This window comes from Palaemon carinicauda, chromosome 16 (genome assembly GCF_036898095.1).
Source record: "Palaemon carinicauda isolate YSFRI2023 chromosome 16, ASM3689809v2, whole genome shotgun sequence".
NCBI lineage: Eukaryota > Metazoa > Arthropoda > Malacostraca > Decapoda > Palaemonidae > Palaemon > Palaemon carinicauda.
In genome coordinates this window covers 61,770,126-61,786,823 of record NC_090740.1, presented here as the reverse complement: position 1 = coordinate 61,786,823, position 16,698 = coordinate 61,770,126, and the positions used below count along the sequence as shown (strand labels likewise).

The 16,698-nt window shown below is 49.6% G+C and overlaps 1 protein-coding gene across 3 annotated transcripts in view; it reads left to right on the top strand.

Annotated features, from left to right (window-relative positions):
• eco (Establishment of cohesion) overlaps positions 1 to 16,698 on the top strand; it is a 183,960-nt gene that overhangs the window by 95,692 nt on the left and 71,570 nt on the right. For all 3 annotated transcript variants that reach the window (XM_068389803.1, XM_068389805.1, XM_068389804.1), the window contains exon 7: positions 15,660 to 15,785. In XM_068389803.1, coding sequence (XP_068245904.1) covers positions 15,660 to 15,785 — 126 coding nt within the window. The remainder of the gene's footprint in view (positions 1 to 15,659; positions 15,786 to 16,698) is intronic.

Below are 16,698 nucleotides of genomic sequence, written 5' to 3'. Positions count from 1 at the left end.
GGCGTGAACAGTGCGAGACAATGCGGGAGTACAATGCGTGACAAAGTCAGTGGGAAGGCTGCGATGCGCGAACATGTGAACTGGCGTGAACGATGCGCGAACTGGCGTGCACGATGCGTGAAAAGTGCGTGGAATGCGTGGCATGGCACGCATTGGTACGCACTGGCACGCATCGTCCCGCACTGTTCACTCCAGTTCACTCCAGTTCGCGCATCGTTCACGACTATTTTTGGCGTGCCAATGCGTGCCACAAACTTTAAACATTAAAAAGGTCTGGGCACGCATGCCACGCATCGTTCCCGCACTGTTCACGGCTTGTTCACGCGAGTTCGCGCATCAATGCATGCCAGTGCGTGCCACGAATGCGTGCAAGTGTCAGGTACCCTTAACATCTCGACGCTCTCTCCTTACCCAGTGCGACCCTTTGTGTCCCCGACCCCCCTTTGTGTCTCACGCGGTCCCCACGTGGTCCCATTGTATTCTTTCCATACCCTTTCCTACCCTTTCCCTCTTGTGTTCATCGTGTAGGGGCAGCTTATGTTCTCCTACAGCCACATGTCCGGAGTGCGAGTCCTGGAACGAGGTACAGTGGGTGTGCTACGGCACCAAGAAGAAGAAGGCGTCCAAGAGGTCACCTAGGAAGCCTCTCCTCTCCTCGCCGCTTGCTTCTCCCGATGCCTCGTCGGATAGAGCTTCTTAGCAGCCTTCCCTTACCCAGAGTAGGGGACGAGGTAAGTCAGTTGCGGGGAAGAGGCCCATTGCTCTTCCCCAGGAGTTGAGATTTCTGCTGGTAGGGATGTTTGTCGGTCCAGGCAAGTGGGGGGGGCCTGAGGGAGGGACGGGAGTGTGTTCGGAGGACAGAGTCCTGGTGCCAGCGGGGCCCGTCTCTTCCGATGATCCTATGTGGGGAAAGGCTTCTGCAGCCTCTTCCCCCACTTCATGGACCTGTATTTCAGGTAAGTCGGCAGCCGGGGGAGACGCCGTGAAGGAGGACTTGCCATCATTGGATCCCCTCGCATGGGCGCCGCCGAAGACGACCTTCAGGTCGCCCATGAGACTGGAGGAAGAGTTCGAGGCGTGGTTCCCAAGCAAGAAGTTACCTCGCTCTCCCCCAGCGCCTTCAGCAACACTCCCTCCCGTCTTCCTGGAGCCTTAGTCACCTACGGACCGACACGAGGAACCACTAGCAACGCAGGACGACTCGGACCCTTCAGTGTGGTCCTACAAATCTTCGGGCTCCTCTTTCGAGTCCTTCTCTTTCTCCTCAGAGGATGGAGCGCCGAGGAACCAGTAGAGTAGGCGAGAGAGGTCCCGTCCCCGTTCCAGATCTCGCCACGCCAGGAGGCACGCTAGATCCCCCAGAAGGAAGCACAGAAGAAGCAGTTCCCTTAGGGAGGAATGGGTGCGTGTCGCCATCCCACGCAGCCACCTCCTGGGAGCTTCAACAGTTCCGGGTACCTCTGGCTGGCCCCCAAGGGCTCGTTCTCCCGCTCAGAAGTACATCCCCTACAGCAGGTCCGAACGCCGGAGGGAATCCTCACTTCAGGCTCTGGCAGGCAGGCATAAGTCCGCGAAGGTTCCGACTCCACCCGCCCGGCGGAGAGAGTCGCCACCTCAGTCTGGCAGCCATGTCCCAGCCTCCAAGACTTCGACAAGCCGGCCAGAACGGGAAAGACAACCAGCAGCCACGAGGAAGCCCGCAGCTGCTTGGTCCTCCGTGGGGAGAGACAAGTCCAGGACGGAGGCCTCCGTCCAGAACCGCCGAAGTCGTACCACGACAAAAGGATGCCTCCACCCCAAGCAGGGCCCCCCGTCGTAGGTGCACCTTCTCTGGCAGAGGAGCATCCGACAGAAGGCCTAGGAGATAGCGCGGAAGGCTCAGCGGATGAGGCCTCCGCGTACAGAAAAGTACTAGCCCTCATCAGACGCCACCACAGGCTAGACGAACCGAAGCCCGCGACGAATGAGGACTGACTCTCGGGCCTCAGCAGGTTGGTGGATACCCCCGTGCAGCAGAGGCCCTCACTGGCTGGCTCCCTAGAGCTCCTTCGCCATCCTCGCTGTACGTCTTCTCCAGCAGACCCGATCATCGACGGAAGTCATCGCTCCAGGTCTCGGTCGACAGGCATAAGCCCGCGAAGGTTCCGACTTCACCCGCCCAGCGGAGAGAGTCACCCCATCGGACTGGCAGCCTTGTCCCGCCCTGAACGAAGGAACCAACCAGCCAGCACGGGGAAGCCCGCAGGTCCATGGATCTCCGCAGGAGCTCCATCCGTCCAGCGGAGGCAGCCATTGGCTCGACCCGGCAGCATGGCATCCATACCCGGTACCACGACAGCTCCATTCAGGCTTCGTGGTCAACCGCTGGTATGCCAGGGTACTCACACCCCACGGATTCCCCGGGAGGGGGTAGACCCATGACGGCTACCTCCGTCCCGGTGGCTCCATCCGTGATGGAGCCAGCCGATCCATCGTCCTGGCCAGCCCCATCCAAGCATCGGAGGCGGCTGCTGACACACCCATGACGGCTACCTCCGTCCCGGCGGCTCCATCCTTGATGGAGTCGGCCGCGCTATCATCCCGGCCAGCCCCTTACAAGCATCGGAGGCGGCAGCTGACATGGCAGGTTACTTACACGCCACGGATTTCCCCGGGAGGGGGTAAACCCATGACGGCTACCCCCGTCCCGACGGCGCCATCTGTGACGGAGGCAAAGTGGCTTTCCCCTCTAGCGGGTCGAACAGGGGTCTTGCCGCTCCAGTGCCTGCCTCAGTGGCCGCTGGAGAGGCCCCCGCATCTTTGCCCAGTGTCTCTTTGACTCCGTCAGCCCGTCGGATGTAGACGTTGGCACACGTAATCTTTACCTCGCCTTGCCCCCCCCCCCCCCCCTAGAGGAGCTTCGACTCCACAGTTAACCTTCAGACCATCCTACTCGGGCTCCAGGAGAGGGCGTTCAGGCCGCGCCTCTCGATGGAGGTAGGAGGGGAGGCCCCCTACTCCGGCCCATGCCTCAGGTGGGTGGATGCCTCAAACGATCTTGGCAAGCATGGCGGGACCACGGAGCGGATCCGTGGACTGTAGCAGTACTGAAGGAGGGGTACAGGTTGCCCTTCCTAGCGGACCCCCCCCACCCCTGATCCCAGATCAACAGGCGGAGTGGTTGGCACCCAAGGACCCCTTGAGAGTAGCAGCATTGCAGGAAGAAGTCTCGGCAATGCTGGCGAAAGGGGCAGTAGAACCAGTCAAGAACCCGGGTCCAGGGTTCTACAGCAGGCTCTTCCTGGTGGAGAAGGCGACAGGGGGCTGGAGACTGGTCATAGACCTCTCAGCCCTCAACAAATTTGTGTACAAGACCGACTTTGAGATGGACACTCCGAAGTCGGTCCTAGCGGACTTGAAGGGAGAGGACTTCATGATGTCCATAGACCTCAAAGACGTCTACTTCCAGGTCCCTGTCCATCCCTCCAGCAGGAAGTACCTAAGGGTAGAAATGAGGTACCCAAACGTGGCAGTTTAAAACCCTCTGCTTCGCACTGTCGACAGCCCCTGAGGTCTTCACGAGGGTCTTCACAATAGTTTCGGCCTGGGCACACGAACAGGGCAACCTCTTGATTCGGTACCTAGTGGACTGGTTGTTGTTTTCAGCATCAGAGGAAGTACTGAGGGAGCAAAGCTCGAGGTGCCTGCAGTTCTGCAACGTCTTGAGTATCATCATCAACCTGGAGAAGTCCCAGCTGATACCCTCCACCAGGATGGCCTACCTAGGGCTGGTCCTAGACTCCCGGTGGGCGAGAGCCCTCCCCTCCGCGGAGCGACTGGATAACCTAGAACAGATACTCCGGCCCTTCCTGTCGGGCCAGCCCAGGAGAGCCAAGGACTGGCAAAGACTGATAGGACTCCCCGCACAAGATAGTCCCGGTGTCCCCGGAGACGGAGGAAGTCCTGGAGTGGTGGCATGTCAGAACGAACACCCTCAAGGGAATGCCCTTCGCAGCCGACCCTCTGGAGATGCTCCTGTTCACGGACGCTTCCAAGGAGGGCGGGGGTGCCCATCTTCTCGACAAAACAGCAAAAGGGAAATGTGAAGTCGAGGAGACGAACCTGCACATAAACGTGCTGGAGATGATAGCCGTACAAAGGGCGGGCCTAGAGTTCGTCCATCTACTCCGGGGAAACACTGTGGCTCTAATGTGCCTCAACGCCACGGCGGTGGCCTACGTGAAAAAGCAAGGAGGACTGAAGTCGAAGGAACTGTGCAGTCTCACGTTGGAGTTCCTAGAATGGGCCGAAGTGGAACAAATCAATATTTCAGCCAGGTTCATTCTGGGGAAGAGGAACGTCCTGGCCGATGGCCTCAGCAGGATGGGTCACGTGGTAGGGCCCGAGTGGTCCCTACATCCAGAAGTGGCCAAAACCCTCATGCTGAAGTGGGGCTCGCTGGTGAAAGACCTCGTCACCATGAGACTAAACGCACAGCTCCCCATGTTTTGTTCTCCTGTGCCAGATCCAGCAGCAGCGTTCGAGGACGCCTTCCAACACCCTTGGGACAACCTCGGCGTTTACGCCTTCCCTCCCTTCGGGATGCTCAGACAGGTCCTCAACAGGGTGAGACGGGCGGCCAACCTGTGGATGACTTTGGTAGCGCCCTGGTGGCCGGAGAGAGAGTGGTTCGCGGATCTAAAGGAACGGGCACGCCTTCCACCTTGGCCACTTCCAAACAGACCAGACCTTCTCCGGCAGCCTCACTTCCAAAGGTTCCACGAAAACCCTCGTTCCCTCCGCCTTCACGCGTGGAGGTTATCGAGCGTCTTCTGAAAAAGGAAGGATATTCGTCGAGGACGGCATCGAGGATGTCAGGGTACCTGAGACGTTTGTCAATCGCAGTGTACCAGGCGAAGCGGGCTACCTTTACTAAGGGGTGCTCCTCGAAGAACATCAGGCCGTTAGGGGCCTCCATTCACGAGATAGCAGACTTCCTGGTCTATCTCAGGGACGAAGTGGGCACGTCCATCCCACCCATTAAGGGAGTCCGGGCAGAGCTGGGCCAAGTCTTCCTCCTGAAGGGCATGACCTAGGTACCTCCAGACATATCTCGATGCTCATCAAGAGCTTCGAGCACTTATTCCCCCCAAGCCGCTAGAGTGTCCCAGTGGGATGTGGCTAGGGTACTGAAGATGTTTTCGGAACTTCCCTTCGAGCCTCTCAAAGACATCTTAGACAAGGAGCTCACCCTCAAGACAGCCTTTCTGTTAGCTCTAGCATCAGAAAAAAGGAGTAGGTGAGATTCATGGCCTATCTTACGAGATCTCACACCCGAAGGGCTGGCGAGAAGCTACCTTCAGATTCTTACCCTCCTTCGTAGCCAAAACTCAGAAGCCAGCTGTTTGGGACCCCAAGTTTGAAGGGTTCTCAGTGCCAGCTATCCCGCGTTCGGACAACCCGAGGGACTTGCTTCTGTGTCCAGTCAGGACAGTATGGAAGTACCTAGAGAGGACGGCCAAACTTCGCCCCGAAACCAAGAGTCTGTTAGTCTCCTTAGGACTGGTGAAGAAGCCGGTCTCCAAAATACGATCTCCTTCTGGCTACGCCAGGTGATCATGAAAGCCTACAGCAGTGTAGGGGTCCCCCTTCCAGGAAGGCCTAGACCCCACGACATTAGAGGACTGAGTACTTCGTTGGCCTTTGAAAGAAACATGGCAGTGGGCCAAATCCTGAGGACAGGTACATGGTCTTGACAGTCTACCTTTACGGCTGACTACTTGAAGGATTGTTCTTGTACATGGTCTTGACAGTCTACCTTTACGGCTGACTACTTGAAGGATTGTTCTAGGAGATCCTTGGACGGGTTCTCTCTCGGTCCCATCATTTCCACGCTCCAAAAGATTCAAAGGTGTAGCCCCGGGAAAGCGCAGGCAGTAAGGCCAAGAGACACAGGTTCCTTCCTTACCCCTTTTTTTCCCCTATCACCTTCCCCTATCACCTTCCCCTATATGACCCTTAAATCCTTTAACTGCCATGAGATACACTGTCAGTGGAAGAATGCATCTCCAAGGTTTTTTTGCAGAGGTGGAATACTTAGACACTAGAGAGTTTTTTGCGTAGTTTTCCCTATTTCTCTTGTTTCCTTGGGGGTCAGCAGAACCTAGCCTCTTATCTAGGTTCCTTTTCTCTCCTCATCACGGTATCTAGGTCTGGAAGGCCACTCCCACCTCCTAAGGTGTAAGTCTCCTAAGAAAGTAGTTCGAGGTAAGTACTCCGTGTTGGAACAAATCACAAATTTTTAAGTAATTTGTATTTTTCCTGACAGTACTTACCTTGAACTACTTTCGGGTTGTGGCCCGCCCATCCTGCCCCAGATGCCTTACAGGACTTCGTAGAAACCTATCTGTCAAAAACTTACTGGAGCTCGAGACCTGAACAAGCATGCTCTCTGACCCCGGGTCGCCTCATGGCCCGTATCACTCCGCCAGAGGTTACTCCGCATAGAAAACGGGAGTAGGGTAAACTACACAAAATTCTGGTCAGTTGGGAGGAGATCCCAAATACTCCTAAGAAAGTAGTTCGAGGTAAGTATTGTTAGGAAAAATACAAATTACTTAAAAATTTGTGATGTTTGTATAGCTAGGAAGATACAAAATGTATTAATAACTTGTAGTAATTTTTCAAGATACACTAACTAAATAGCAACCATCAAATTGCAAAATATTTACCTTTTCATATAGAGAGAGAATCTTTTATTATAACTGAAATGCAAATTTATAATTATAAACCTGCATTTTATATTAACAAATATTACTTAAACATCTGCATGTATGAGTGTCTTTTAATGATTTTTATTATCAAGATATCTACGGAATGTATATCACTAAATAGTTTACATGTATTAGTTTTAAAGTTATTGTGTACATTTATTTGTTTTTCTGTACTCTTTTACTTCTATAATTGTTAAGGTTGTTATTAATGCTATAGTTATTACAACAGCAATATACAGTACAGTACAATGGTAGAGGTAAACACAAAAGAGAAATGGAGAACAAGAATTGTGCACTGCCTTACTGCTTTGATGCTGGAAAAGTCCACAAAGAATTAAAACTAATTAGAATATTTCGTATTGAATATCAAAGACGGGATGACAGAGGATAGTTTTTGACTGTTCTCATTGCTTGTAGGTGTTAAGAAATCTTACCTTCTCAAGTGCTAAAATTTCTATTGGTTACTGTGAACAGAAGCCCAATGATACTTTACTGAAATTAGGAACATTACAATTGTATATCATGAATGAGAACCCTACTATTAGGAACCATATGATTCTTTACCATATTTGAGAATATACTCACTCGGGTAGATAGTTATTTTATGTTCTCTCCTTGTTCGAAAATGTGTTTTCAGCACCGTGCCTGTTATAACTGTCCTACCTGATACTTCGTGTCTGTTCTTCATTAACTTTTAGGATAGATCTATGGTATCTGCTTGTTCCATCTTTTCCAATGCAGGATACTGGTGGAAATGGAACCTAGGATTGTTCACATTGTTTGTACAGGGTTCTGTACTAGATCATCTTTTCATAAGCATCAAGGTTTCCTTGTGCTCTTTCCTTTCATGTTTCACCTTCACAGGAACATTCCAAGTATCCTGGCAGCAAGATGGGTCTCCTCACACTCGTTCATCATGATTATCGCCCTCCGTAAGATTAGCCGCATGTCGAAGGCAGGAATCAAGCAATCGGGAACTATATGATTGAAACTTATGCTCGTTCTTTTGGTGGTCATTATTTTCCAGTTACCAGGGAACTTGTGCACCTGTCACTGGTTTCTTTCCATCATTACCAACCCAGCCCTGCTGCCTTGAAGGAAAGGTAGCCGAAGCACAGAATGACTTCGACCGATTCCTGTGTATGGATGTGGGAGAAGCCGTGCTGTGCCAAACGCCAACACTAAGAAATTTTTTTCGTATGAGGTTCAGGTTCCTGAGACATTTCAGCAATACAGTACTATCACTCTAGTTGTTCGTAGGTGGCGAGATTGCTCCTCTTGACAGATTTTCCCATATACCAAGGTCTTCCTATTTGATTCTCTTGACAGATTTTCCCATATACCAAAGTCTTCCTATTTGATTACTCATAAACATTGGTAACAGGTGACTTGTTGGTCAGATATTACTTGTATAAGCATCGAGATCCCACATCGTAAAGGAGGAAGGAGAGTTATATTTCCATGATCTACAAAGCGATGACTTTCAGGGGCCCAGGTGAGAATTTCTAGTTTCACTGGAAAAAGAGGTGAGGGGCAATCTGGATGGGTGCCTGGATAAAGAAAACCTCGCCAGAGGAGTTCCACTCGACTCCCTGGCTCTGAAGATGTTGCTGTTCAGAGATGCATCAAAGGGGGTGGGGGTACACACCCGAGGAATTTTGCTATGTGAACCGCAAGTAAGATTCATTGAAATAACCAGTTATAATAAAATTTATTTCCATACTACTTACCTGTGGTTTACCTGATTTTCCCCCTACCTCTCCATTAATCAGTTACAGTATATCAAGAGTTGGTTTTGCGGTCAAAGGCTACTAATAATATGAAGGTTACCCAAGTAGAGATTATTTATCATAGAGCACCACAGATAACATGCCCAGTCATAGCATACTAGGAAGGAAAGCAATTGGAATGAGTAGGAAAATTTTTAATGTTCTCATGATAAGCTTTGAAAAAGCTTTATGAATGATTGGAAAGCATGTAAACATATTTTTTTTGTTTTTATTATATTGCAATTTATTTGTGCCTGCTTCTCTATGTTTCACCTGGACAGAGCAAATATCTCCATTGCTTGTCAGCATTTTCACCACTTTCCTGGTTTTTACCATTGTAGCTTTACTTCCATTCATCTTCCATGATCAATACCTGTATTTTATGAATAGAACTTACCTGGCAGTTATATATACATAGCTAATTATCTCTATTTCGGCAGAATTTTTCTAAAACTAGGCAACCGCCTTGTGGTGGTTGGGTGGTAACACCCGTTAAAGGGTGGTAGGAGGAATCATTCCCGTTTTCTGTTCTTCAGTTCATCTCTGCCGGCTGGATCGACAACACGTTGGTCCGTCATTAAGAGTTTTTCTTCGCTTTCCCTGCTCGGTGTACCAGTTTGCTTTTTTGGTGAAGTACTCTGATTTGGGGTTTTGGCGATCGTTGTATTTTGTTTTCTCTTAGCTTTTTTTGCCGTTTTTCATTATGAGTGAAAAGAGTCATTACCGTATCTGTGCGAATGAGGAATGTAAGGTGAGACTACCGAAAATGGCGGTAGACCCTCACACCGTTTGTTCTAATTGTAGGGGTTTTGTTTGTGCCCTTGATAATAGATGCGGGGAATGTAAGGTTTTGGATGAGAAAGATTGGTTAATTATGAAGCGCTATGTGCGTAAGCTAGAGCTCGATAGAGTTAGGAGAGCTTCTAGGTCTAAGTCTAAGTCTGTTAGTGGTAAGGAAGACGAACTTAGCGTAGATTTATCTATTGATCCTATTATTGATTCCTCTTTGGAAGTTGATCCTTCCCTTGAGGTAGTAACTCCTGCACCTCCTACAGGTTCCGTATCTACGGATGACCCTCGGTACGCTAGCCTGGCGGCCGAGTTGAAGGCCATTAAAGAACAACTGGAGGCCTTTAAAGGTAAGGAAAGTGAAAGTGCTTGTGTTAGTGCAGTGGAGGTGGCGACTGACTGAATCTGTCATACCCCTAGGCCTAGACCTCTACCAAGCTCCCAGGACCAAGGGAGAAGGTACGTCGATGACAGAAAGGGGGTGAGAGGTACGTACCCTCGGTCAGCCGTCGCCTCAGACAGTCCTGTTGTCGATTCCCAGGCTGCTCTTGACCGTCACGGGAAAGACGTGTCGGATGTGTTTTCTTCTCCGAATTCGTCCAGACGTAAATGGAAGTTTGAAGCTTCTAGACCTACTAAGAGGAGATGGAACCGCGACGAACGGTCTCGTTCTTTCTCTCCCGGTTCTAGCAGTTATGAACCTTGTCCGTCGGAGGATGATTTCGACTCTGTGCCTGTGAAAAGGGCGAAGCCTGCTGCCGAAGATCCTCCCCCTTCTACGAGTGTTATTCGTCAGCCCCCCCCCTTCGGGGCCGCAAGACCCAGCTGATGTTGCTAAATCCTTTATTTTTGTCATGCAGGAACAACTTTTGACTTTAGTACAAGCCTTTAGCCGCCCTCACGCCCAGTCTGACAGACGTAAAGACGACTCGTTGCCGATTAAGAAGTCTGCTTCTAAGAGAGAACGGAGTTCTTCTTTAAAGAAAACTTCTCCCTCTCTACGCCAGAATGAGGAATGTGTGCTTTCGCCAGGCGATACTTCTTCGCGATACCAGGGCGATACGTTTTCTCGTTCTCGATACCGGGACGATACCTTATCGAACGATGCTGCTTCTCGTTCTCGATGCCAAGACGATACCGCCTCCCGTTCACGTTACCAGCACGATACCTCCTCTCGTTCGCTTAGCCACGACGATACCTCCTCTCGTTCGCCTCGCCACGACGATACCTCCTCTCGTTCACGACGCCACGACGATACCGACCCTAGTTCTCGACGCCACGACGATACCGACCCTAGTTCTCGACGCCACGACGATACCGCCTCTCGTGCACGACGCCACGATGATACCGCCTCTCGCTCTCGACGTCAGAACGACTCTGCCTCTCGTTCTCGGTCCCAGGGCGATACCACCCTGCCTCTTCGGGACGATACTGCCTCTCGTCCCAAGGATTCTTCTAGCGCGGGACTCCAGGATGCAACCCGTCTTTTGTAGGATGATGCCTTTGATTTGCCCTTGTCGGGTTCTAAGGATCCTTCTTCTCTTTCGAAGGATATTGCAGATGTGGATCAGGACCTCGAGGATGTTTCTGATGACGATGATAATCCTGCCGACGCTGTGGGAGATTACAAAGTTCTCTCTCGCTCCCTTCTTGAACTTTTTGGAGAGGAATTCCAACCTGCTGCCCCTCAATCTCCTCAGTCCCAATTTAACAGAAAGAAGGCCAAGAAACAGTCGGCCTTCATCAAGATGAAGCTGTCTATCTCCGCAAAGAAGGCTCTCACGAAGATTGATGACTGGATGATGGAGAGGAGACAAACAGTTAAGACTTCCTTCTCGTTTCCACCAGCTCGTCTTGCTTCAAGAGCGGGTATGTGGTATGCAACTGGAGAACCTTTGGGTCTGGGAGTGCCTTCCTCCTCCAAGGGTGACTTCTCTGGTTTAGTGGACTCTGCTAGAAGGCATGCTCTCAACTCAGCCAAGGTCATGTGGTCGATGTCGGAGCTGGATCATCTCGTCAAAGGTATTTTTAGAGCCTTTAAGGTTTTTAGTTTCCTAGACTGGTCGCTTGGGACTCTCGCAAGGAAAACTGAACAGATGGAAGGATCTAGGGACCTTACCAATATTATGTCCTGTATGGATAAGGCCCTCAGAGATGGGGCGAATGAGTTGGCTGCTCTGTTCTCAGCTGGGGTCCTAAAGAAGAGAGCTCTGCTTTGCTCTTTTGCTTCTAGGTCTGTTACCAATGCACAAAAGTCTGAGCTTCTTTACGCCCCCCTCTCTCAACATCTTTTTCCTGAGTCCCTGGTTAATGACATTACGCGTTCTCTGGCCCAAAAAGCCACCCAAGACCTTTTATCTCGTTCTGCTCGTAAGCCCTTGGCAGCCCCTCCTTCTTTGAAACGGGAGGAAAGGAGATTCCAGCAGCCCTTTCGGGGAAGGACTACTTCAAGACCAGATTTTAGAGGGAGAAGGCAAGAATCAGGACCAAGATCTACCAGGGGTTCTTTCAGACCTCGCTCAAGAAAATGAAGTTCGTCTCCTCCAGACAGTAGGCGCAAGACTGTCAGGTTTTTGGCAGTCTTGGAAGAGGAGAGGGGCGGACACCTGGTCCCTCTCAGTCATCAAGGAAGGATACAAGATCCCCTTTCTGAAAAAACCTCCTCTCGCAGATGCTCCGCTGGCTTTAGTAGCCCGGTACTCAGATCCGGGGAAACAGAAGGCCCTAGTAGACCTTGTCAACCAAATGCTAGACAAGGGGGCGATAGAACCGGTTCGGGATCTATCCTCCCCAGGCTTTTACAATCGCCTGTTTCTGGTCCCCAAGAACTCGGGCGGATGGAGACCCGTCCTGGATGTCAGCGCTCTCAACGTATTTGTGGAGAAGACAAAGTTCTCCATGGAGACGACTCAGTCGGTGCTGGCGTCAGTACATCCAGGGGACTGGATGGTGTCCCTTGACTTGCAGGACGCATATTTCCATGTCCCCATCCATCCGACTTCGAGGAAGTACCTGAGATTTGTAATGCAGGGCAAGTGCTTCCAATTCAGAGCTCTTTGCTTCGGTCTCAGCACGGCTCCTCAAGTCTTCACCAGGGTAATGGCAAATGTGTCGGGTTGGCTGCATCAGGAGGGGATAAGGATATCCTTCTATCTGGACGATTGGCTGATTCGTTCACGATCGAGGGAGAAATGTCTGGAGGATTTACGGAAGACTTTTATGATGGCTCAAGATCTAGGCCTGGTCATCAACAGGGAGAAGTCTCAGATCAGACCGAATCAGACTATTCTCTATTTGGGGATAGTTCTGAATTCAGTTCTTTTTCGGGCTTCTCCCTCTCAGGAAAGACAGACCAAGTGTCTCGTAAAAGTCAGAACTTTCCTGGACAAGAAGAGATGCACAGCGAAGGAGTGGATGAGTTTGCTGGGGACTCTATCCTCCCTCGAACAGTTTGTCTCTCTGGGGAGACTCCACCTAAGGCCTCTTCAGCACTTTCTTTTGAAGACGTGGAACAGAAAGATGCAGGAAGACTCCTTTTCCTTCCCCATTCCAATAGAAGTCAAGACTCTTCTGAAGTGGTGGCTGGACCCAACCTTGTTAGGGGAAGGGATCTCCTTACACAAGAAGAACCCAGACCTAGTGTTGTTTTCAGACGCATCAGTCAGGCTGGGGGGCAACACTAGGAAGCAAGGAGGTCTCAGGCTATTGGGAAGGAATTCAGCTGGGATGGCACATCAACAACAAGGAGCTGATGGCCATTTTTCTGGGGCTAAAGGCCTTCAAGGACTTGGTGTCTGGGAAGATTGTGGAGGTCAACTCAGACAACACCACAGCTCTTGCTTACATCAGGAAGCAAGGAGGGACTCACTCTCTGTCTCTGTTCGAGACAGCAAGAGAGCTCCTTCTTTGGGCGAAGGAGAACAGGATAAACCTGCTGACGAGGTTTGTTCAGGGACAGAAGAATGTGAGGGCGGACATGCTCAGCAGGAAAGGGCAGGTCCTTCCCACAGAATGGACCCTCAACCAACAGGTCTGTCAGAGTCTCTGGAGGCTGTGGGGGAGACCCCTCATCGATCTTTTCGCCTCCAACTTATCCAAGAGGATCCCCATCTATTGCTCCCTAGTTCCGGACAGAGAGGCAATAGCAGTAGACGCCTTTTTGATGGATTGGACGGGGATGGACACTTATGCTTTTCCCCCGTTCAAGATCATCAATCTGGTAGTCAGGAAATTCGCCCTCCTCGATTCGGGACGGATGATCCTGATAGCTCCGTTCTGGCCGATGAGGGAATGGTTCACGGAGGTGGTGGACTTGTTGATGGACTTTCCAAGAAGCCTCCCTGCAAGTCCAAATCTGCTCAGACAACCCCACTTCGAGAGATATCATCAAAACCCCCTCGCTCTCAATCTGACTGCCTTCAGACTATCGAGAAGCTCGTCAGATCGAGAGGCTTTTCAGCGCAAGCTGCGAAAGCTATCGCCAGAGCGAGGAGGGTCTCTTCGCAGAGGGTCTACCAGTCCAAGTGGGAGACTTTTAGGGCTTGGTGTAGGAAGCACAAGATTTCCTCATCCACTACCTCTGTGAGCCAGATTGCGGATTTCTTGTTGTACCTCAGACAGGACGCTAAGCTAGCTGTGTCCACTATCAAAGGGTACAAAAGTATGCTCTCTTCCGTCTGTCGGCATAGAGGCTTGGACTTGTCTCGCGATAAGGACTTACATGACCTCTTGAAGTCTTTTGAGACGACCAAGCAGACCCAGTTAAAGCCCCCTTCTTGGAACCTTGATGTGGTTCTTAAATTTCTGTGCACCAAGAGATTTGAGCCCATCTCACAGGCTCCCCTTAGGGAGGTTACCAAGAAGACCCTCTTTCTTTTGGCCTTAGCAACAGCTAAAAGAGTTAGTGAAGTCCATGCAATTGAAAAACAGGTAGGCTTCAATCTGAATGGGGCAGTTTGTGCCTTGAGAATAGACTTTCTCGCTAAGAACGAGAACCCTTCTAAGCCCTGGCCGAGGACCTTTGAGGTTCCTAACTTGACCAACCTAGTGGGTCAAGAGCAAGAGAGGCTGCTCTGTCCAGTACGAGCCCTCAAGACCTACTTGTCTCGCACGAAAAGTGTGAGAGGCTCTTCTAGCTCCCTGTGGTGTTCTGTGAAAGATCCTCAAAAGCCCCTTTCCAAGAACGCTTTGTCCTTTTTCCTGAGGGAAGTGATAAGAGAAGCGCATCTCTTGTGTGAGGAGGAACACTTCGGACGTTTAAAAGTGCAAGCTCACGAAGTGAGGGCCATTGCGACCTCGCTTGCTTACGGCAAGAACATGTCGCTCCATCAAATTATGGATGCGACATTCTGGAGGAGCAACTCTGTGTTCGCCTCTCATTACCTCAGAGAGGTGAGGGTGGATTATGAGAAATGTTATACCTTGGGACCATACGTAGCTACGGCTTCTGTATTAGGCAATGGAGTTACTACCTCCCCTCAACCTTAGTTTTGTTTACTTGTGCATAGGTTGGTGTATTTTTTATTGGTTGTCTGAGGACTTCGACTTGTGTACAGTCACCTCAGTCTAGTTAGATAATTTTTATCTACTTTGCAAATGTTAGGTGGTTGGTTTGGTAAAGTTGCGGCTTTTTTTATTTTGGGCAATAGGTAGTCCTGAAGTCTAGTCAGATTGTTGGTCTCACCCCGTTGACAGACTCGATTGAGTGTTTTCAGCACTGCAGGTCACATCCTGGCTGACACTCCTAAGGGAAAGCAACTCAAGAGGCAGGAACCTTTGAAATCAGCTACCTTAGCAGGTAAGGAATCAAGGTGTTTATTTATCCTACAGCTTTTTTGGTTGTTTCCCCAACGATGTTACTGTCTATCACCCTCCTCCAAGTGTGTTAATCAGCTATGTATATATAACTGCCAGGTAAGTTCTATTCATAAAAATGGAGTTTTTATGATAAAACAAAGTTTTATGAATACTTACCTGGCAGTTATATATACATTCGAAGGCCCACCCACCTCCCCTCAGGAGACAGGTCGGGCATAGATGAACTGAAGAACAGAAAACGGGAATGATTCCTCCTACCACCCTTTAACGGGTGTTACCACCCAACCACCACAAGGCGGTTGCCTAGTTTTAGAAAAATTCTGCCGAAATAGAGATAATTAGCTATGTATATATAACTGCCAGGTAAGTATTCATAAAACTTTGTTTTATCATAAAAACTCCATTTCTTACACTGCAGAAGAAGGTGATTAGTAGTGGTTAGTCACAATACCTGCTTTTAACATTAGTCAATTTACCCTGCCACATATATATCAAATTAATATTTTAATTTTAATTTTATATTATTCTATAGGTTGGCAGCCAAGAATGGTGATATCTCTCTCAAGCAACGAGGTGTCTTGTTTGAAAAGAAGAATGTGGGACGCGTTATAGAAGAAGAGCTTGATAAGTTTATTCAGGCTTCATCATTTACAGAAAGGTAGTCTCTCTTAAGCACATGCAGTGCTTCTTAATTTTTTTTTATTAGTTAGAAATATCATTGTTGCTGCTTAAGTATGACACTCGGTTACTAACAGTTTGAAAATATTTTGCATAGATATTGTTTGTCATCAATTCTTTAAAGATATTATTATATAATAAGGAATTCTCGCGAGTGGGGTTTAGTGACATCATTGTACCTTACTGGGTGCACTGTGGCCAGTAATAATGGGTTATTACAACCCCAAGTGACACTTAATTCTGCTTTTATCTTTATCTCTATTCCAATTTTTCTCTTCTATCTTGCTTGCTATCCAACATCTTGACTCAACTTCATAGTACAGTTTCAGCCTTTGTTTTCTCACAGTGGCTTTATGGTGCTAAATACCCTTCCTGACCCCATCGCTGTGCTACATGCATGAAACTAATCCATCACGAATATGATTAGTGTTGCTGAACACCATTTCTTTTGAATACAGGTATACCTCACCTTACGTCGGTAATTGGTTCCAGGAGAGGCAATTTAAGTCAAATTAACATTTGTTTTGTAACTGGAATACAAACCACGCTATTTAATAGGGGTATTACTTTCGGCGTAGCTGAAATGACAAGCCATTAATTTTTATTGAGGGTTTACTACCCACACCACTAGTTAGCCGGGGGTAGGGGAGGGAAGCTTGCTACCCTCCCCCCTCCTGGGTCTCACACACCTGTGCTTGAGCTCACTTTGTTCTCGGCTTGGATGGTGGTCGGACATGTCCGCTCTCATCCTCGCCGTCATTGGCAGCCATTTAATTGCTTTAGTCTTTTCTTTTTTTCTAGTTCTGTATATGTGAAGTTGGCCTCTACAGTCATGTGCACCTGCCCTGGGTTTCCCGACCGCCCCTGTGGAACATTCATGTCGGCGGTCGAGA